This window comes from Microtus pennsylvanicus, chromosome 12 (genome assembly GCF_037038515.1).
Source record: "Microtus pennsylvanicus isolate mMicPen1 chromosome 12, mMicPen1.hap1, whole genome shotgun sequence".
NCBI lineage: Eukaryota > Metazoa > Chordata > Mammalia > Rodentia > Cricetidae > Microtus > Microtus pennsylvanicus.
This window is the reverse complement of record NC_134590.1, coordinates 7943938-7967051: the sequence shown is the minus strand read 5'-3', so window position 1 is coordinate 7967051 and position 23114 is coordinate 7943938. Positions and strand designations below refer to the sequence as shown.

The 23114-nt window shown below is 40.5% G+C and overlaps 1 protein-coding gene across 3 annotated transcripts in view; it reads left to right on the top strand.

The window, feature by feature from the left end:
- The window catches only part of Cops4 (COP9 signalosome subunit 4), a 28881-nt gene extending 5767 nt beyond the window's left edge, over positions 1–23114 (top strand). Inside the window, exons 2-10 of one of the 3 annotated variants that reach the window (XM_075943042.1) lie at positions 3123–3202; positions 3883–4034; positions 5293–5396; positions 8907–9060; positions 9621–9771; positions 14515–14685; positions 16880–16995; positions 19745–19829; positions 22617–23114. In XM_075943042.1, the coding sequence (XP_075799157.1) occupies positions 3123–3202; positions 3883–4034; positions 5293–5396; positions 8907–9060; positions 9621–9771; positions 14515–14685; positions 16880–16995; positions 19745–19829; positions 22617–22750 (1147 nt within the window). In that variant the 3' untranslated portion in view covers positions 22751–23114. The remainder of the gene's footprint in view (positions 1–3122; positions 3203–3882; positions 4035–5292; positions 5397–8906; positions 9061–9620; positions 9772–14514; positions 14686–16879; positions 16996–19744; positions 19830–22616) is intronic. The other 2 variants (XM_075943043.1, XM_075943044.1) reach the window with 2 other exon arrangements.

Below are 23114 nucleotides of genomic sequence, written 5' to 3'. Positions count from 1 at the left end.
AGAAGGACATCCCACGTCTCAGGTGCACTGCGTATACAGTGAGATGCGGGCCAGGTCTACAGTGAGTTGCGGGCTTGGTTCACTGCATCTACAGTGAGCTGCGGGCTGGGTGACTGCTCTGCTTTTGTGCGTTGGTTGGCTATTATGTGACAACAGGGTTCCTGTGCATGGTGAAGATGCAGTAGCCATGGAGGCCTTGAACTCACAATTCTACCGCTGCTCCTGCCTCCAAGTGCTGGGGTTATAGGCATGTCGTCACACCTAGTTTAAGCAGGACATTTCTAATGTAATTCAGTCAGTTTAAAACTTTTATTTGTAGGCATGGAGAGATGGCTCAGGGGATAAGAGCACTGGATGTTCTTCCAGAGCACCCAGCACCCACATGGCAGTTTACAGTTACCAGTGCAATTAAATACATTAAAAATAAACTTCTATTTGCTTTTGGATGCTTTCCTATTGCTAGTAAATGGCTCAGTAGTTAAGAACACTAATTGCTCTTTCTGAAGACCCAGGTTCATTTCCTAGTACATGTCTACAGGGTGACTAGCAGCCATCTGTAACTCCGGTTCCAGGTCTGATTCCCTCTTCTGGCTTCTGCGGGTACTGCATGCTTGCTGTGCACAAACATCTATATAGGCAAAACACCCGTACACAAAGTAAAAGTAAATAAATCTTAATTTTGTTTGTTGGTTGGTTTTTTTGGAGACAGGATTTCTCAGTGTAGCCCTGGTTGTCCTGGAACTTGACTTTTTAGGCCAAGCTGGTCTTGACCGCATGTAGATCTGCCTGGCTTTGCCCCCCAAGTACTAGAACTAAAGGCCTGGGCTACCACACCTGGCATCAAAAAAAAAAATTAACTTTAGGTTAGGCTTCAAATTTATCTTTAAGTATTCATCTGTGAATATTAGCTGGTATAAAATACTCTAGAAGAATGTAAATGTAAGACTTAGCTATAACCTTGATTTAATAAAATATAATCAAATTTGAAAATAAATCAATCAAAAACTAAGTGATAAATCATTAAGCATTACCTATCTGAAAATGTGTCCAGATCAATAAATATTTAAATGTAGGCATAGAAAAATTTTAAATTGTATATATGTGTGTGAGTGTGTGTGAACCTAGAATGAAATACTTCATAGTTTCCAACACCAGTCCAGTCCCTTCCGGAGTCAGATTTGGTAATCTGTGAAGTAGCACTTGTCTCTAAAGGCTTACCGTTGTCCGTCCTTCGTACACTGCTAACACATCTGCTTCCAGCGTTGTAACTTTGCAACATTGCATGACCAGGGCTGGGGATTTTGGATGAGTTGGGAACAAAACTGGATGGTAGCTTTGAAAATGGTCCCTACAAAATATGTCACCAGTCTGAATGAAATCGTGTCCTTTTTATGCAAGTTTTTCTTCTAAGATTTATTCTGACCCACCTTCTGTACTTAAAATGTTACTAGGTTTGTAAATACATTTGACTAGCCAGGTGTGTCTACAGTTCAAACGCGGGGGAAACTGAGAAAGGAGGATTTCTCTGAGGTTAGCCAGCGCAATGCTGAGTCCCTGGCCAACTTGGACTATAAAAGGAGATCCTAGCTCAGAAAACAAAAAATGTTTTTAACTAATACTTTTTAAAAGTAATGTGTAAGATGCCAGGCAGTTTGGCACATGCCTTTAATCCCAGCACTCGGGGCAGAGGCAGGTGGATCTGTGAGTTTGAGGCCAGCCTGATCTACAAAGAGATTTCCAGTACAGCCAGGGCTATACGGAGGAAACCCTGTCTAAAAAAAAAAAAAAAAGAAAGAAAAGAAAAGAAAAAAAAAGAAAAAGAAAAAAGACACTTGAAAGAAAATTGGTACTTTATTTTGGCAGTGAGCCTAGCCTTTAATAGCTGAACTATCTCTCCAGCCCCAAAATTAGCATTTTAGTTCTAATTCCAGTTAGAACTTTTCAAGAAAAATGCACATTAGATTCAGTTGTATGGAGTTAGTAACATAGAGTTATATGAGTTTACTTCTCTTCTGATGAGTTTGAAAATTAAAAAAAAGTTTGGTACCCAGTATTAAAAACTATAAGTAGCACCGAGAACTATGGGTTTAGTGTTTAAAAATTGTTAGGATTTTGGTCGGGTTGTAGTGCCTCCAACACTTGGGAGGCAGAGCCAGGCAGAAGAGTGAGTTTCAGGACAGCCAGGGCTAAAAGAATTAACCCTGTCTTGAACCCCCCCTCCTAACTGTTATGATCACATTTGTTTATTACCTTGTGTGTACGTGTGGTCTGAGAACAAATTCTGGCAGTCAGTTCTCTCCTTCCAGTGTGGGTCTCAGGGATGGAACTCAGGTGTCATGTAGAGCTGGTAGACAGCACTTTTATCCGTTGAGCTGTTTCACCAGTTCCAAGGCTTAGTGTTTCTCGTGATGGGCTGGAAGCTAAAACATAGAGGTGTTTTTTTCAGTGTGCTGTAAAGAAAACTGCCAACTAGAGATTAATGGAAGAAAGTAGGGCAAATTGAGAAGACTGAGTAAATGTCATAAGTAGTGGTAGAAATGAATAAATAGGCCAGGGAATGTTGGCACACCCAGAATCCTAGCATTTGGGAGGTAGAAACAGGAGGATCAAGGGTTCCTAGTTATCTGGGCTACATAGAGAATTCAAGGATGGCTTGGACCCACATTACAGTGAAACTCTGACTCAAAAAATCAGAAACAGACAATAAGAGGGATAAATAAACTTAAGAATTTAATTATTTGACAATATATGTCTGTTCATTTTTGTTGCTGCTATAAAGTACCTGGAAACAACTTCGGAGAAAGGGTTTATTTCAGCTCCCAGTTCCTGGTGACATGTCCAAGGCAGCAGGAGCTTGAAGCTGCTGCACATTACAGCCTAGAGTGAGAGAAATTAAGTGTTTGGAGATTGTGCTCAGCCTTCTTTCCCAGTTCCTGTAGTTCAGGATTCCATACTTAGGGAATAGTGCCGCCAACAGTGGGTAGGTCTTCACCCTTTAATTACTATAGTCCATCTCCAGCAGGAGTGTCCATAGGCCCATCCTAGACTCATCGAGACTCTTCCTTAGTAATGCTAGATCATTAGAACTAAACATTCATTATTTGTATTTGATACCGTTTTAGATATCGTCAGATTCTGGAAAAAGCCATTCAATTATCTGGGACAGAACAACTAGAAGCTTTGAAAGCGTTTGTGGAAGCGAGTGAGTAGAATGGACTGTCCTGCCCGCCCTGTATTGTGAGTGGGTCTCCAGAGCTTCGTCAGCCTGCTCTAACAACCGTAGTAAATGTGCTTTGAGGTGTCTTATTCCAGACTTCAACCACTTACAGATTGGTGATTTTGCGAATGAATTGTCTTCAAAATTGAAACCCCAGTTAAGGTTTTGTACAGGGTTCTGTGCTTTCCCTTTGTACAGAATAAAGAGGAGAAGGAAAAGTGTAAAGTTTTCAAGAAATAAATTTTCCTCAGTCTTTTCCGTTTCTTAGAAAAGTTACTGTGTTTTTTTTCTGCCTTCTTGTAGTAGATATATAATCAGTAAAATCCAGCATAAAGAAGCTAATTATGTAGCATGAGATGAGAAATCTCTGAGTAATATATTGAAAACTGCCCTTTGTGGAGTTTTGGTTTTAGTTTTGGTTTTTCAAGACAGGATTTCTCTGTAGCTTTGGAGCCTGTCCTGGCACTAGCTCTTGTAGACCAGTCTGGCTTTGAACTCACAGAGAACCCTGTCTCTGCCTTCCAAGTGCCAGGATTAAGGGCATGCACCACCACCACCCAGTTCCTCATGGAGTTTTTAAATGGTAATTTTAAGTAAAATTTAATTGATTAATGGAAATTTATGATTATTTATGTTTCATATTTCTCATCTTATTTTTTAACAAGTGGTGAATGAGAATGTCAGTCTTGTGATCTCACGGCAACTGCTGACAGATTTCTGCACACACCTCCCTAACCTGCCAGATAGCACAGCAAAGGAGATCTATCATTTCACCTTGGAGAAGATCCAGCCTCGAGTCATTTCCTTTGAGGAACAGGTATAAATCTAGACTTGTAGATTTTGTTGTTTTGTTTTAAAGTTCCTAATTTCCAGTAATTTTTTTTTGAAAAAAAATTTATACAATATATAAGGATTATGTTTTCTTTTTGCCCAATTGCTCCCAGATGTGCCCCACGTCCCTACCCATCCAACTTTTTGTTCTTTTTGTCTTAAAACAAAACAAAATGTAAAAGCCTCCAAGAAACTGAAACAAGAAACAAAAATCTATAAAGCCACAGAAACAAAAATCAAAACAAACAAGCAAAAGATCAATAAGACAAAAAATGCCAGGTGCTGGAGAGATGGCTCAGCAGTTAAGAGCTAACTGTTCTTCCAAAGGGCTTTGGGGTCAATTCTCAGCATCCATATGGCAGCTCACAACTGTAATTCCAGGATCCAATACCCTTACCTAGACCCACATGCAGGCAAAACACCAAATGCACATAAGATAAAGATAAACTAAATGCTCCAAAAAAAGCAAAATTGAAACAGAAAGTCCACAGACATACCACTGAGTGGGGTATGGGGCCTGATGGACCTGAGTGATTGGTTTTCCCTTTGCCGCAGGGCATTAGTGGAGGACCACGCATCTGCTCCACCTCTTGGTGCTGGAGTCCTGTCTGGTTTGAACCTATGCAGCCTGTGCCATTGCCTCGGTCTCTGTGACTTCATATGTGCACCAGACGTGTTGAGTTAGAACAGCAGGTTTTGATCTTAATAATTTTTATGATCTTTTGTTATTAACTCCTTAAAGGAGATAATTCCTCAGTTTTATATTTTATATAAATAACAGCATTTACAATGTAAAATCAAATAAGGTTTTTGTTTAGTTTTATCTGTTATGATGTGGTGTGTGGGTGTGTAAACATGCCGCTGGGCACAGTCGGGGTCAGAGGACAGCTCTGCAGAGTTAGTCCTGATCTTCGGCCTGCATGTGCATTCTGAGGAGCGAACTCAGATTACAGGCTTTTATTGCATTGTTCCTTAGTAAGATTATTTATAAGTTAAGATTAAAAATATAGGGAAACTCCAATATCATGTATTCAGAAACACAAAAGCAAAATTTAATACTGGAAACAAAATGTTGCCAAAAATACACATTATAGAAATGTGTCGTTTCAGTTCAGTGTTTTGATATTCTGTGAATGGAAGCCTTATAAAAAAAAGTGATGATTTACATAAACCCGTGATTTTCTTACCAGCTTAACCCATTGGTGAGAGCACTGTTAGAGTAACATCTGTCTCTGTCATTCTAGGTTGCTTCCATAAGACAGCATCTTGCGTCTATTTATGAGAAAGAAGAAGATTGGAGAAATGCAGCCCAAGTGTTGGTGGGGATTCCTCTGGAGACAGGACAAAAGTATAGTAAATAGTGGATTTGGATAGACGTGTATAAGCGCTCACTAACTCTTTCCTACTCCTGCTGTAGAGATACAATATGTAGAGCATGGTAGATGATAGTAAGTGCTTCTCAGAGTGACTGCGAGCTGTCTGAGGGCAGAGGATAACAAGTTACCTTGTGTCGTTGACACAAAGGCCTTAAGATAGCAGCATACTTGTAGTGATTTCTTTAGAATAAGAATGCCAGCGTGGGTGGAGTGAACATGGAGAAAGACAAGAGAATGAAGTCAGTACTAGGGATCAGATCCGAGGGGTTCTTGAAGCCCTTGTAAGGACTTTGAAAGAAAAATGATAGGGACAGGTATGGTGGCTCACACCTTTAACCCCAGCACTCAAGAGGCTTAGGCAGGCAGATCTCTGTGAGTTTGAGGCCACCCTGGTCTACTCAGTGAGTTACAGGCTAGCCAGGGCTTCATTGTAAGACCCTCAGCCGGGCGGTGGTGGCACATGCCTTTAATCCCAGCACTCGGGAGGCAGAGGCAGGCGGATCTTTGTGAGTTGGAGACCAGCCTGGTCTACAAGAGCTAGTTCCAGGACAGGCTCCAAAGCTACAGAGAAACCCTGTCTCGAAAAACCAAAAAAAAAAAAAAAAAAAAAAAAAAGACCCTCCAAAAATAAATAAATAAATAAAAAAAGAAGAGAGTGAGCCATTGGATGATTTTGAGCCAAAAAGTGACATAATCTGACATGTGACCCACTGACTGCTGGGTGGAGAATAAACCGTTGGCAGCGGTAGTAGAAGTAGAACTGTTAATTAGGAAGCTTATGCATGCCCACAGCTGAGGAAGAGGTCCTAAGAAATGCTATAGTCTGGAGATTTCCTGTGGTTTTGCTTAATTTCCCATGTGGTGTATACAAAACAGTCAAGTCCTGATTTTTTGGGGGGTTTTTTTTTGTTTGTTTGTTTTTTTGTTTGTTTTTTTGAGACAGGGTTTCTCTGTGGTTTTGGAGCCTGTCCTGGAACTAGCTCTTGTAGACCAGGCTGGTCTAGAACTCACAGAGATCCGCCTGCCTCTGCCTCCGGAGTGCTGGAATTAAAGGCGTGCGCCACCACCGCCTGGCCTAATTTTGTTTTCACCTGAGCAGTTGGAAATACGGAGTTGCCATGCGCTCTAGGGCGTATATTTTAAGGAGATTTCAAGTGTACATTTTGCATTGTGATAATCAGGTTAAGACATCTAGTAGTGAGTAAAATATTTTAGTCTGGAGGTAGTAGAGCACACTTGGATACAAGTAGACGTTTGGGAGCCAGTGTCTACTGGTCTGGTTTGATGCCTTTCCAAGGGAGGGAGAGGACCGTGAGTACTGAGGCCTGGAGCACTCCCATCTCAAGAGGCAGTTGGCTGGAGGGCATTGCAGCAAGTGAGAAGGATTGTCCATTGAGGGTGTGCTCCTCCCTAGAAGCCGTGTGAGGGAAAGAGCAGGATTCAGACACATGCTGCTGCTGAGTGGACGGACCAGTGGCTGGTGGTCAGCACTCGGCAGGTGTGGGAGACACCAGGCATTGTGAAACCTACGAGAGCCGGAGCCTGGCTGGAAAAGGGAATGTAGACAGCTCTTTGGTAGGCTTTTCAACCCGACAATAATTCCTGTAGGAGACCACAGTGAAAGTTAGAGTTTTTTTTTTTTTTTTGGTTTTTCTAGACAGGGTTTCTCTGTAGCTTTGGAGCCTGTCCTGGAATTCCCTTTGTATGTTATGAGCCATTGGAAAGCAAAGATTTGATATTAACTCCAGGAATGGTGGCACACACCTTTAATCCCAGCACTCCAGATATAGAGGCAAGCGGGTCTCTCTGAGTTCCAGGACAGCCAGGGAGGGATACACAGAGAGAACTTGTCTCAAAAAACAAAGATGTTGAGGATTTGGCAAAGGATTCTCACAGTAGTGTTAAAAAGAAAGGAATCTAGTAGGAGGGGGCATTTTGTCTAGGAGCTGTCCTGGGCAAGGTTAGCAACTTCTGGCTCTTTGTCGGGGCATCAACACTGCCGTGCCTCTTTGTAACAATCAGAAATGCCAGCTGTCCCCTGTGGGCAGACGTGTTCCAGGGATGTGAGGAACATAGAACACACAGGCTGTGTGTTCTGGTGATAGGGTGGAGTTCGTGCAAGTACTCTGATTGCTTCTCTCAGAAAGCTGAATGTAATGGTGGGAGCTGTGAGAGAGAGGACGGGAATATAGCTGGATAAATGGAGCTGTGAGAGAGAGGTGGGGGGGGGGGGACAGGAATATAACTGGATAAATGGGAGCTTCTTTCTTTAAAGAGTTACTCAGTCTGACTTCTAAAGTAATGAATAGATCACCTGATAGAAAATTGAAAAATTGAAGAAGCTTAACGTGTTATAGCAAGCAATTCATATAAATTTGAGTTGTGAGTGGGAAAACAAACTATTGATAATAAATAAGCTAAACAAGCAATTTTAATTCATAGTCATCCTTCCCATGAGCTATCCCTCCCCCACAACAAACCAAGTAAAGAATTAATTTCAGAGGGGAGCCAAGTCAATTCTAAGTTTTTTTTTCCTTGTCACAAGTTATTATTGCTTCTTTGCCTGCAAATAGAAATGGTTACTTTTCTCTGAGAATTAATCTTTAATTATGAGTTTTGAATTATGTGAGGTTTCCAGTTCTTCATTCCTGGAATAGAATATAAGCAATGAGGAAGAAAGAAATTGAAAGTCTTCTCTTCGCACTATTCTAAGTGAGATTACATGTTGTTGTATGTATGAAAGTGTATTTCATATTTTAATGATGTTTAATATACTATTGAATTCCACAGTTTGTATTTTTGACATAGGGTCTTGCTATATAGCTTTGTCTTGGTATGTAGACCAGGCTGGCCTCGAACTCACAGAGTTCTCCCTGCCTCTGCTTCCCGAGTGCTGGGGTGGAAGGTATGCATCACCATGCCCAGCCATAGCTCACTTTTTAACTTAAAAAAAAAATAGATGGTGTCTGTAAGCACCTCTTAATAATTATCATTACATTTTCTACCTTTTTACACACCACACTTCATTCCTATAAATACTATACAGGGATTTCCATTTTTTCCTAACGTAAGTAATTATGAGTAACTTTACAAATTAGTTTCCTTGTAATAAATACATAGACAATCCTTATTGTCTTTTTAGGATTTGGTATCTGGAGGTAAAGTGTAGTGGATTAAGGGCATATAAATTTAAAGAGTTCAAAGGATAATTGCTAGATTGTTCTCTAGGCAGGCTGAGCCTGGATATAGTTCCGCTAGTGGTATCTGATAAGCTGAAACTCGGCACTTGTGTCTTTGTGATCTTCGTGTTATGAGATACCTGAGGATCAGAAGCAGCTGTAATATGACCAGTGAGAATAAAATTTTAAAAGATCAGGGAATCTTAGCTTTTTTCTATAACAAAATATAGTAAGAATTTTATTATTTGTTAAAAGTTTTCTTGAAAAAATACTCAGCCTGTTTGTTTGTTTTATTTATCCTAGACAGTACAATGTAGACTACAAGCTGGAGACTTACCTGAAGATTGCTAGACTGTACCTGGAGGATGATGATCCTGTTCAGGCTGAGGCTTACATAAATCGAGCATCTCTGCTTCAGAACGAATCCACTAATGAACAGTTACAAATACATTATAAGGTAACAAATGAGTAGTTTGGAATTAATTTTATATCGATGAATTACATACCAAGATGTTTCATAACATTTATTGATGTTTATATATTTTGGAACTTCTCTTTGCTTCTTTTCTCTGTGTACTGGCTGGTTTTGTGTCAACTTGAGTCATCAGAGAGGAAGGAGCCTCAGCTAAGGAAATGCCTCCATAAGATCCAGCTGTAGAGCATTTTCTCAATTAGTGATCAATGGGGAAGGATCCAGCCCTTTGTGGGTGGTGCCATCCCTAGGCTGGTGGACCTGGGTTCTATAAGAAAGCAGGCTGAGCAGGCCACAGGGAAGCATGTCAGTAAGCAGCACCCTCCATGGCCTCTGCTTCAGCTCCTGCCTCCAGGTCCCTGCCCTGTTTAGTTCCTGTTCTGACTTCCTACAGTGATGAATGTTGATGTGGAAGTGGAAGCCAAGCAAACCCTTTCCTCCCCAGCTTGTTTTTTGGTCATGGTGTTTTGTCACAGCAGTAGAAAGCCTGACTATGATATTTTGTCTTTCCAGTTTACCCTAATTGGAGTGTTTCCCCTGTGCAGGTATGTTATGCACGTGTCCTTGATTACAGAAGAAAATTTATTGAAGCTGCCCAAAGGTACAATGAACTCTCTTACAAGACAATAGTCCATGAGAGTGAAAGACTAGAGGCCTTGAAGCATGCTTTGCACTGCACCATCTTAGCATCAGCAGGTAAGCTGTGATTGGTGCTTGTGTGGCATTGTTTGTACTCTGTGCAGTAATGTTATGAGGTAACTGTTGGAATAGTTAACAAGGGACTGTCTTCTGGGGGGTGTCTTTGTACAATTAAGGTGAGTTTAAACACGTAAACAAAAATAAAAATAAAATTATCTTAAAAAAATTTAAAGTGAATGTAATTAATTAGCCTGTTAACCACATGCTAAGAATAGTTAAGAGGTAACAGAGTTTATTTCTAAAATTTCACCAAAGAAAAAAAAAGGTTCCTAAATTAAATGAGAACTACAGAGGAGGAAACAAAGATTAAAGTCTAGAGATTGGCTAAGGTGACTCCTCCATTAGATAGAGGTGCTTGTTGCCTGATGACCACATGATGGAGAGTCAATGGTTAGTTATAGTTTTCCTTAATTATGATAAAAGGTAAGATATTGTAACTGTAATTCTTGCTTGATAACTGTTTTGTTATATGTAATCTTACTATGTTAAAGTGAAAGCCTTTCTTTTTTGTTTAAACAGAAAAAGGGGAAATGATGGAGAGTCTTCTGTTTTGTGTTAATTTCATTGGTTAAATAAAGAAACTGCCTTGGCCCTTTAATAGGACAGAAAATTAGGTAGGCAGAGTAAACAGAACAGAATGCTGGGAGAAAGAAGCCGAGTCAGGCAGTCGCCATGATTCTCCCACTCCAGGCAGATGCAGGTTAAGAATCTCCCTGGTAGGCCACCAGCTTGTGGTGCTACACAGATTATTAGAAATGGGTTAATCAAGATGTGAAAATTAGCCAATAAGAGGCTAGAGCTAATGGGCCAAGCAGTGTTTAAAAGAATACAGTTTCCGTGTAATTATTTCAGGGCATAAGCTATCCAGACTGCCGGGAGCTGGGGCGGCCTGCCGCTCCTTACTACAATCACATGGTGGAAGGAGAGGACGTTGTCCTCTGCTCTCCACTGGTGTACCATGGCATGTGTCTTCTCTGTGTCCACAAAATAAGTGTGATGCAGTCTTTAAAAAGATCTAAAGTGTTCTACTGTTCTTTTTTCAACCTCTGAGCTTCAGGTTTAGACCTAGCAATCATTCCTTTCCTCAGTACATACAAGACTTTTACTAAATTGTAGTATGTAAATTTAGTACAGCTTTTAAATAGAAAAGACCATTGTGAATGCTAATTCTAAGCCATGGCTTTTCTAATCATTCTGAAATCTTCCAAGGACTGTAATAAGTTGAGAGCCTGTGACATATTTAGAACTACCATTTAATATCCTCTTTGGTTTTGACACAGGGTCTCTTTATTTAGTTCTGGATATCCTAGAACTCCCTATAAAGACCAGGCTAGCCTTGAACTCACTGACATCCAGAGTACTAGGATTAAGGGTTAAGCTACCACTTACTTTTTCTTGCAACTAAGTATCGGTGATTATTACGTTATTATATAGATTCACCATGATTTTCTATTGTTTTACTTTATCATTCAGACATATCCAAGCCGTAGCCCATAGGCTGTATGCAGCCAAGGATAGCTGTGACTATGATCCAACATGAAATTATGAACTAACCTAAAATATGAGGGTTTCTTGTTGTTGTTTGAAACTCAATTGCATGGTTCTCCAGTGTGAACTTTGTAGTTGATAACATCATTTCACAGTGTCAGAAGGTGGAACACACCTGTATGCAGCAGTGATTGTGCACAGGGGACAGTTTATGGCTAGGTTAAACTCCTAAGTTCAAAGGTACACATTTTAGCCTTTTGACAGAAAGTTTGCATGTGCCAGATAACACACTACAAACAGATTCTCATGAGTACCTGACTGTCCACAGGTATTAACAATTGTTTTCACTATTTGCCCATCTAGTAGATGAAAAATGACATTGCAATTTGGCATTAATTCATACTTTATTTATACCGAATATTTAAAGCATCTTTTCACATGTATTTATGAAGCCATTGTTGAGCTGGGCAGTGGTGGAGCCTGCCTGTAATCTCAGCACTCAGGAGGCAGAGGCAGGTGGAGCTCTGAATTCAAGGCCAACCTGGTCTACAGAGTGAGTTCTAGGACAGCAAGAAAAAGTCATTTTTGGTAACCTTGCATTCTCTCATTCTCTCTCACTCTCTTTTTTAAATTTTGAGACAGGGTTTCTCTGGGTAGCCCTGGCTGTCATATAACTCCCTTTGTAGACTAGGCTGGCCTTGTTTGTTGGGGATCTTCCTGATCAAAGGTGTGTACCAGCACACCCAGCTCTCTCCATGTGCATTGGCCTTTTTTTTTTTGAGTTGTAAAAACTCTTAACATATAAAAGAAAATTGATAGTTTTTTTCCCCAATTTATTGCCTATTTTGGACTTTGTGGAACTTTGCCATGTATAACGTTTATTATTATTTGTATGTATGTGTGTATACATACAGAGAGAGACACACTGCAAAGGAACCCTAGTGCCTCATACCTGCTAATCTCACAGAATTATTCTGCAGTTGTCCTGCAGTTGTCAAATGTCTAGGTTAGTAGAGCACAGCTAGATTGTTCTAGGTACTCCTTACTGCTGCAGTCACGGTTTGGTAGCCATTTTAGATGAAGTGCATGAAGAAAACTTAGGTTAACAGGTATGTCATCTAACAGGGAGGCACATTTTAATGACTTTTTAAGGAAATTGTGGGTTTTCTCTTTTGATACTACATTTAACCTGGTAAGGGCTGTAATATCATTGCTGTGTGGAGTCTGAAACAGCACCAGTGAGCTTTTGTCCGGCGTTGTTAAATTTTGGTCTGCCTTGCACTTGCTTTTTTCTTTTTTGTTTCCTTTGTTTCGAGGAAGCGTCTCCCTACTTAGACCAGGGACCTTAAACTTGCCCCATCTTCTAGCTCCTGAGTGTGGAGATTGCAGGCATTGCAGGCATGAGCCTCACCCACCCTTTTTGTCTCACACTTTGAAGGCGTTTATCCTGGCAGAATTTTCTATTATCATTTACTAGATGTGTAAAATACTGGCTCCCTGAATTATATAAAACTTCCAAATATTGACACACTTTAGTGAACATTATAAAAATTACATTTTAATATATTGTTATTGATCTTATCAGAAAAACTTTCAACTATAATAAGGTATCAAACTCACAGAAACAAGGATAGGTTTTAAACTGCAATCTGACACTCAAATTTTCAGATACCACTGCTTGTTTTATTATAGTTATAGGTTCTCTTTGCTCATTTTTGTTTTGGGAAGTATTTTGTGGTGCTGGGATTCAGCCTGGGGCCTTCCACATGGTAGACAAGTGCTCTTACTGAGCTGTGTTCCCCCCGCCCCACTCCCTACCCCTAGTCCTATATGTTCATTTTTTAAAAAGGGCCAAGGTCTAGCAAGATGGCCCCAAACTGCAAGCCTATGACTAAGTTCAATTCCCACCTAGGGAAGGAACCAACTAATGATGTTCATCCTTCGACCTCCACATTTGTGTGCTGTGGCATAAAACTAGCTAGGACAATACCACAATTTAGGCACTGGATGTACCCACTGCCGCTAGGTGTCCTTGTATTTCTGTTCATTTGGTGGTTTGGTCATCAGTCATATAAAGGTTCTTAAATGTGTACATTGAAACTGTATTGTTTCTTAGCAGAGAAGTATTAGTTGTTGCTGTTGTTTTTGAGACAAGATTTTAATGTTCAGCTTGGCTGGCCTAGGATTTGCTGTGTAGTTCAGGCTGGTTCTGGGGTTACAGAAGGGTGTTCCATGCTGGGCATATACATTTTTTTATTAACTAAATAATGCATGTTTGTTATATAAGTATAAATATGCAAGAAAAAATAGAAGTCACTTGGGCTTATAACCCCATGGAACACTTAGATCTCTATCCTGGTCTATTATGTGAATATTTAGTTATCCTCATTTATCTGTGGTTCTTTGTTAGTGAACATACCTAGTTATTAAAATTTATTTTTAACCCAAACTCTCAGCTCTTTTTTTTTAAATTATTTCCATATATGTGCAGAGTAAGTAGCAAAATCTGAGTTGTCCAATTCCAGTTCCCAGCTGAGAGTGATCTTTTTATAGCTTAGCTTCTAAACTGTAAGCAAGCAGCTTCTTGTGGACTACCTGGTGTTTCATTCTCTGTGGTTTTGTGCCCTTTAGTGATGATTTGATGATTTTGCTATTTAAAATGGTCCCCTAACATACCGCTGAATGTTCTCTAGTGTTTTGGACTGTGTGTGTGTGTGTGTGTGTGTGTGTGTGTGTGTGTGTGTGTGTGTGTGTGTGTTGGTGGGAACTGGAGGTGACCTGACTCCCAGCAATCTTCTTACCTCAGCCTCCCAAGGGTTGGGACTACAGGCGTGCACTACCATGTCCTCTAGTGCTCATAGACGTATCCAGCAGTCTGATGTGAAGATTTGTGTGACAAAATCATGTTGTGTAAACTTCATTTTGGCAGAATACAGTGCCAGCTCTGAGTTCAAGGCTGATGAGTTAACTAACAGTATATGTTAAGTAAGATTCTAAGCAGAAGCATTTGAAACAAAGTTGCAAATTGATGAAGGTTGACAAAAAATTGAGTAGGGGCTTAGAAGATTCCAATTCTGTATTTCCTGTACACACTGCAGCTGAGCATTATCTGTCTTTCTAGAACATTCCATAGATTATACACATATATATTAGTGGGGATTGCATTTTAGTGGGCAAAAATGGGATCATAGAATGTGATCTTTTTGTCATTGAAGAAACAGAGACTATTTGACACGCCTATGTTTCCTCTAGGACAGCAGCGTTCTCGGATGCTGGCTACTCTTTTTAAGGATGAACGGTGCCAGCAACTTGCTGCATATGGAATCCTAGAGAAAATGTACCTGGATAGAATCATCAGAGGGAACCAGCTTCAAGAGTTTGCTGCAATGCTGATGCCTCACCAAAAAGCAACTACAGCCGATGGTAATGATCACGGTTCACATGTATGTGGTGGTGAATGTTAGGTGTAGACTAGAAAGTGCGTTAGATTAGTATTTTCAAGTAATACTTCCTGATAAATAAAAAGAGGACTGTTGACAAATGGTGACTGTTGGACACGGACATAAGTTTGTGGTGTCTTCTGAAACAGTCCCTGTTAGAAAGCATTTTGTGAAATAATGCTTTTTCTTTTCTATCTTTCTTTTTTTGAAACTTGTGAAAACTGAAAAATTATAGAAAATACCTATGGCCCCTGGATTTTAAAAATCTTAAGCCACTGGTGAATAACATTAAGTAACAGATTGTAATAGAGCGTAATTATGTATTCTTGATTAAGGGCAAAATTTAGCTCAGTGCTTGCCTAAGGTCCATTAGAATTTGCTAATCAGAATAGATTTCCTTTTGTAGATTTTGGTTAAATGATGTGTTTGCTTAAATCAGAATGTCTTTGCCAGGAATTTTTAAAAATATTTTCTTTGTAAAATAGTTTTTTGTACGTTTGTCTACAGATGTTTTAAAGTACTTGCTATAGTTACCACGATAGTAAATATACAGATGTAAACATGGAGAAACATTCAAACATGTTTCAGCTGAATTAGTTTCAGCCTGCCTGTGAGCTAGATCCACTGCCCTGGACTCACGGTTGCCCTGTACTGAAGAGAAATGAGTTGCAGGGGTCATTTGTCCTGGGGCTAGCTGAAAGGTGACATTCTAACTGCTGGGAGCTGAGCCCTGTCTCAAAAAACCAAACAAACTAACAAAAAAAAGAGGATGCGTTGTCCTTCCCAGGACCTGCAGTAGTCCCTAGCACCCACATCTCACGCTGCCCTGTAATTCTGCCACAAAGAATATGATGCCCCCGAATACACACATTTAAAGATAAAAATAAACATTAGAAAATTAAGATGAGGGATTTTAAGAGGCTCTCGGAGCACGCTGCATGATTGTTGTGCTGCTGTTTGATAAGAGTGTGTGCTTGAAGCAGGGAAGGGAAAGCTGATGGAACCCCAGTGCAAAGGGCTGAATCCATTCCTGGTAATTATCCACAGCTGCTTGCTGTACTATTACTTCCCTTGACATAGCACCCGACAGAAGCAGCTGAAGACAGGAGGGATTTACTCTGACCCAGTGTGGGAATACAGACCACCACAGCATGCGAGGTGGCTAGTCACATTGTGTCTACAGTAAAGATGCAGAGAGAACACACAAGTGCTCCTGCTGGCTTCCCCTTTTAATTCAGTCCAGGACCCCCCAGGTCCTTAGCTCCTCAGTTAAATCTATCTGGAAACTGTGGGACCCTCACCCCTTATTCTCAAAGGGGCAAGAAGAAATTTCCTAGCAGAATGTTTTCCCAGGAGGGATAGTGGTCTTCCCCTCTCCCACCCAGGAGATTCTGAGCACAAGGTCACTTAGCTCAGCCCCGCTAGCCACCAGGTACAGGCTGATAAAGATGGCCTAACTCAAGAACAGTGGCCTTACTCTAAAAACAAGGAAAAAGCTGACTTAACAAAATGGGAGGGAGCAAGAGCCCTTGTACCCATGCCAAAGCATCTTCAAAGATTCTCTTTGTAGTTATGCTTTTAAGAGCTTACCCCACAGAGGAGATACAACTCCTCTCTACCTTGTTGTAACGGGGATGGAGATGAGTTCCAAACATGTTTGTATTATGCTGATTAAATCTTGCTTATTACATCTGGGCCTCTCTGGTGGTCTCTTCTCTGGCACAACAGAAACACTCTTACAGACACAGCCAGAGATGTTTTTCCATATGTGATTGGCTGTTGAAGATTAGCCATCACACTGACTTTCTAAGTACTGTAATTTATTGTATATAAACTAAAATGGCAAATGTTCCCTGGCATATTGGTGATTGCTGTTAATCTTATCACTTTGGAGGTAGAGGCAGGCAGATTTCAGAGTTTGAAACTATCCTGGTCTACAGAGTGAGTTCCTGGATAGTGAGGATTACACAGAAACCCTGTCATGAAAAACTGTAATAATAATAATAATAATAACAATAATATTTTATCAAATGTAAGGTTTAATAATGTATTGTTCAGAGGAGTAACACTGATTTTAGTGATTTATTACATGCCTAGAAATAAAAAAATAAAGGTATATCTTTTTAAAGTATAAAACTAGTTTCAAACATTTAATGAGTTTATGTTTTTTATTTAAGGTTCCAGCATCTTGGACAGAGCTGTTATTGAGCATAATTTGTTGTCAGCAAGCAAATTATATAACAATATCACCTTTGAAGAACTTGGAGCTCTTTTAGAGATCCCTGCAGCTAAGGTATTTTATTAATTCAGTACTTTATAACAGGGCATTGAAACCCAAAACTATTGAAGTAATGGAAAAATACATAATTGATAGTGCTCGCCAGCACAGCAGAAGCTACGTGTTTAAAGCCTCTGGTAAGTACAAGAGACTGTGTTTTATGATAGGAATGGACGTCTCAGAGAAGCCCTAAGTTATACTCTTTCCATAGGGTTTCTTTGTTTGGTGTCTTAGGTCTCTGAAGTGTTAGATGGAGATTGGTGTATCTTTGTTTCTCTGCCCTAGATTGACTTTGACCCCAAGATGTTCTATTTTCTGAATTTGACTTAATTTAAGGAGTTGACTGACCTATGAGGGAATCTTATTTCATTTTTTTAGATTTGGTTGGTCATACACAAATTCCTGCACAGTGATAATTGTAATTAGAGTGTTACTATTAATGAAATACCATCTTAATTTCAAATAATACTGAGAGTAAAGTCATGCAGTTTATCTGATTGTGAGGTTTTGATTTTCTTTTTTCTTTTTCTTTTGAGACAGGATCTCATGCAGCCTAGACTGGTCTCAGACTCAGTAGGAGGCTGAAGCTAAGGATGACCTTAGACTCTGGATCCTCCTGCCTCTTCCTCCCAAGTACTGAGATTACAGGTGTGTGTATATCAGGCTTCATTTAGGATTTTCTAAGAATTCTTTGCTTGGACAAGTTTAATTAATTACATTCATGTGGGAACTGAGACAACAGTTGCCATTTAAGAAATGTTTTCTTCAGCCTGGTCTACAGAGGTAGTTCCAGGACAGGCTCCAAAGCCACAGAGAAACCCTGTCTCGAAAAACCAAAATAAATAAATAAATAAAAATAAAAAATGTTTTCTTAGCCAAGAATGGTATCTCACACCTATAATCTCAGCACTTTAGAGACTGAGGTAGCAGATGGCTGCAGAGTAAGACAAAGATGCTTTCTTCTCAGGGTTGGTGGTACAGTTGCTTGTGGAGACTAAGGGAAGTGGATACATTGTTAGTAATAGATTATAATCCGTCAATATGATGATGTAGTATTGATCGTGAGGATGTCATTGTAAAAGATGAGCAAATCAGGGCCTGAAGAGATGGCACAGAAGTTAAGAGCACTACCTTATCTTGCAGAGGACCTGGGTTTGATTCCCAGAACCTATACAGAGGCTCACAAGCATCTGTAACTCCAGTTCCAGGGTCCTGTCCTGGCTTCCTGCAGCAGGCATGCATGTGGTGCACAGACATTCTTGCAGGCAAGACAACCATACACCTTTAAACAAAATGACTGGTCACAATCTAGTTTGCTCATGTGGACTAAACATTAACTGTGGCAGTAGGAGTTGGATTTAGAACGTTTTGCTTTTGCCCCTCTAATTATCTTTTAAATTTTTCTTCATTTCCTTTTTTAATATGGACATCTGTTTCTTTGGTTCTCGGGCTTTTTAAAAAATAGTATTTTCTTCAGTGTGGGGCTGGGTGTGGGACATGTTGTGATCAGAGGACTCAGGAGGACAGGGCAAGAAGGCAGTAGCTTTTTCTGGCTACATGGAGACGCGGTCTCAGAAAGGAAACAACAAAATGTTTTGTAGTAGATACACTGAAATTGATATAGGGGGAAAAAGTTTTTGTGTTCCCTCAGAATTGAAGGCAATGTTGTTACTATTTATACATTTACTTTAAGATATTTAGTTATTTTATGTGTATTATTTTTTAAAAAATTATTATTTTTATTTATATATGTGTGTGTGTGTGTCCATGTGAGAGTATGCTCTGTGTGTGTGTGTGCCCAAGAAAGCCAGAAGAGGACTTCAGATACCCTGGAGTTAGAATTATAGTCAGTTGTGAGCCACCTAATGTGAGTGCTAGGAACCGAACTCAGGTCCTCTGTAAGAGGGTGTACGCTCTTCACCATTGAGCCCTCTCCCCAGCCCCCGGTGTGTGAGTGTTTATCTGCATGTGTGTCTGCACCACATGTGTGCTGGTGCTTGTAGACACCAGAAGAGGGTGTTGGGTCCCCGGGACTGGGGTTAGGACTGCTGTGACTGCCATGTGCTCTGGGGAGGCAGCCAGTGCGCTCCACCACTCGGCTCATGCCAGGCATTGCAGGGCAGCCAGTGGGCAAAGGCGGTAGCAGAACTACACACCTGCGGCTTTTAAATTCTTTTAAGATTTGAATCTCAGTGTAATTTTGAGACTTATTTTGTATTCTGTGCTTAGAGTGTCTGCTTAGCCTACACAAGGCTCTGGAGTTAGTCCTCACCTGCAAAACTGGACTGATGTACCCTCCTGTAATCCTAGCGCTTGGGTAGTGGAGGCAGGAAGATCAGAAGCCCAAGTTCTTCCTCAGCTGCATAACAACTTGAGGTCAGCCTGGGACTTGTGACTCTTCATCCAAAAAAAGAAAAAGAAGAAAAGAAAATTGGTTATTTTGATTTTAAGTAGAGGGAAAAAGTTGGTAAAAAAAAAAATGGCTATATTCTTGCCCAACAAAAGTCTGACAAGTCTGTATTCTCACCACTTGAGAGGCCAGAGGATCCGGAGTTCTAGTCAGCCAGGCTATATATATAGTGAGACCTTGTTTCCAAAAGAGACAACTCCCAGCAAAGTGGGACCCATTCAACTTAAGCAGTGGGTTAAGAAACTAGAAATACATGTTCCTCAGCAAATGACAGGCAAGGCTTTCACTTGATTATATGTGAATGGTTGTTAAATATGATAAACTGAGAGATTGTTTTGTTTTTGTTTTTAATAGGCAGAAAAGATAGCATCACAAATGATAACAGAAGGACGGATGAATGGATTTATTGACCAGATTGATGGGATAGTTCATTTTGAAAGTAAGAAGTTTTATGCATTCTCATCATAGTGAACTGTTGTATGTTTATGATTAAGATATGTTGAATTGTTTCTTTTGACCCAGAATTGTATTATTATGAGCGTATTTCCAACAGAAATAATTTAAAAGTTTTAAAGGTTATATTTATGAATTATTTATCTCAACGTTTCTAAGCTAACAAAAAGATGAACTGATATTGTTACCAGTTTAGTTAGTCCCCTGACCTTTGTTGAACTCAAACCATGGGTAGGGCACGTGGAATGACAATTGCATTTCCTGCTCAGAAACTCCGAGAACTAATGTAGAGGCAGGCAGATAAGTGGACGACTTGACTTCCCACATAGAGAAACCCTGCTCCCCACCTCAAAAAAGTCCCCCCTCCCTAGTTGCCATCTTTGTCCTCATGTCTCAGTTTGAATCAACAAAGGTGATTTTCCAATCCCTGCACATAAGGTACAATTTTAAATCATGTGCTCCTGTGTCACTCAGAGTTTCTCTGTAGAAAATCTTATTTTAAACTATGGCACTATCTGAATATCTGCATGTGCTCATAAACTAGGCTCCCTGGGTAGTTAGTAGGTCTGTCTTACTTTCCATGGCATACCTAGCTGCAGTGTTCTTCTGCTCCTGGGGAATAAGGGATAAATACATGTCATGAGTACTAGGGCAAAGGCGTCATGTTTATATCAGGTTGAACCAGGGAGACGGCTGTAGGTAAGTGCTTACAGTGAGCCCCAGCACCCAGATAGAGAGAAGCATGGCAGCTGTGCACCTGTAATCCAGTGCTGGCAGGGGCAGGGGTCAGAGGTGGGAGGACCCTGGAGTCTTGATGGCTAGTCACAGCAATCTAGCTACATCAGCTCCTGTCTCACAAAGGTAGAGACACTATTGAGATTGTTGGGGGGTAAGGAGTTTGCTGTGAAAGTCTGGAGAACAGCTCCACAAAGTGTAACCTCTGGAGCATCTTCCCTGCCCCCAGACATCATGCACTTGTGTGTGAGAGCGTGCATACACACACACAATTTTCTTAAATTGAGCAAGAGAATCTTTTTTTAAGATTTGGTTTTTTATTTTATTTTATTTTATTTTTTCATGTGAATGGGTGTTTTGCCTGTGTACCCTGTGTGTCTGCTGTCAGTGGAGGCCAGAAGAGGGCAGCCCTTGGAACGTGAGCTGCAGCCTGAGTGCTAGGATTCAAACCCAGGCTCTCTGAGACAAACCACTGAGCCATCTTCATGGCCCCACATAAACTTAAAGATTGGAATAGAGAGCAATAGATGACATCCTCCATGTGAACATGCCTGTGGACATGTCCTCATTCATGCCTCACACACAAACAAAATCTAAATAAAGCTAATAAAATAGGGAGTTTTTTAGTTGTTCAGATAAAAATGATAAACATGTGTGCTGGGCGAAGGTGGTGCACGCCTTTAATCCCAGCACTCAGGAGGAAGAGACAGGTGGATCTCTGTGTGTTCAAGGTCAGCCTGGTCTACAAGAGCTAGTTCTAGGATGGGCTTCAAAGCCACAGAAAAACCCTGTCTTGGGAAAAAACAAAAACAAACCCACGTGTTCAGAACAGACTAAACCTAGAATGACAAGGGAAGCTCAAGTCTCTGCATTACCACACCATCCCTTGGGCCTGAGGTAGCTGATCATCTCTGCCAGGCTGTGTGTCTTTATAGATGTCAGTGCAGATTTGTAAGAAATAGAGTTTTCTAGAAGATAGGAGTATGGGACCGTATTTTAAACTGCAGTTGCCTTTTAATTCATTGTACTGTAGACACACTTTCAAATCAATAAGCAGCAGTCTGATTTGTTTATGGCCAAATAAAAAATGGAGTTCACTTTTCACCACTCATTCTGTAGACAAGGCTGGCCCCGAACACAGACCTGCCTGTGTCTGCCTCGCGATTGCTGGGATTAAAGTGTGTGCCACTATACCAAGCCTAATTATTATTATTATTTTAAGAAAGGCTCTCTTTATCTCTGTCTACCTATCTCGGAACTCACTATGTTGATCAGGCTGGCCTTGAATTAAACGGATCCACCTGGCTTATGCCAGCTTTTGCATGTATATATGCCAGAAGAGGGTGCTGATCCCCTAGAACTGGAGTTGGGAAGCACCATGTGAGTTCTGGAAGAGCAGCCTCTTAACAGCAGAGCCATCTCCAGCCCCCAGGCTGTGCCTTTAAAATGCTCTTTTAAATGAGACTTCTTCCTGGCTCTCATTTCTGAGTATATATTACTCATTTTTAAAAGAAGTTGTAGATTCAAGATAGTGTTTTGTGTAGATTTTACTTTTATGTTCCTTTTCCCTGGTGTTTTAGGTGAGGTAGGCACATTCTTGTATGTAAATCCAGTGCTCTCCCAGTAGATGGCGGCATCTCCCACCTGTAAACTCCGGTGAACTCTTCAGTGATGTTCTGAGGCTGTTTTGTGGCTGTGGTCGTCTTGATGACTGTTCAGTGGGGGAGTTTGTTCTCAAGGGCATTTTATTATGTTTTATATTTGTTGTTAGTGATTTGAGTTTTGTTTTGTTTTTTGAGACAGTGTCACTTTGTAGACCAGGCCAGCCTTAAACTCATGGAGATCCTACTTACTTCTGCCTTCTGAGTGCTGGAGTTAAAAATGTGCCACCATGCCTGGCCTAATTTGGGTTCTTAACTATTGCGTAATTAATATTTTTGGAATAAACTTTTTTTTAAAATTAGAACTGTTGTAATTTATCTTTTAACTTGGATTTGTACGTAATTGCTATTTTTTTCCCATTGTTATCTGTTTTTAGCACGAGAAGCCCTGCCAACATGGGACAAACAGATCCAGTCACTTTGTTTCCAAGTAAACAACCTTCTGGAGAAGATCAGTCAGACAGCCCCGGAGTGGACGGCTCAGGCCATGGAGGCCCAGATGGCCCAGTGAGGCCTTGCGGAGCTCTGTGCACGCCGCCTCGCTGCCACTGTGCGGTGACTCCCCTGCCCCTCCAGAGCATTCGCATCATGACCTTCACATTTCAGTCCTTTTATGCTGGGTCCCATTACAGAAGATGCTGGAGCAGGAAGGGCAGCGCTAAAACATAGTTCCCATACGCTGAGTCTGTGTACTAAGCCAGCTCAGATACTTTGAAAACTTGTTCTCTAAACAGAAGTGGAAGCGCTGTGATGAAGAAGTTTGGAATTTGTGATCTTTGTAGTTATGTAAAACTGAAATGCTTTGTGCCTCTCCAAATGTGGCTATTCTAATAAACAGAGCAATGAACCAAATAAAGGTAGTACTTTGTTTTTAA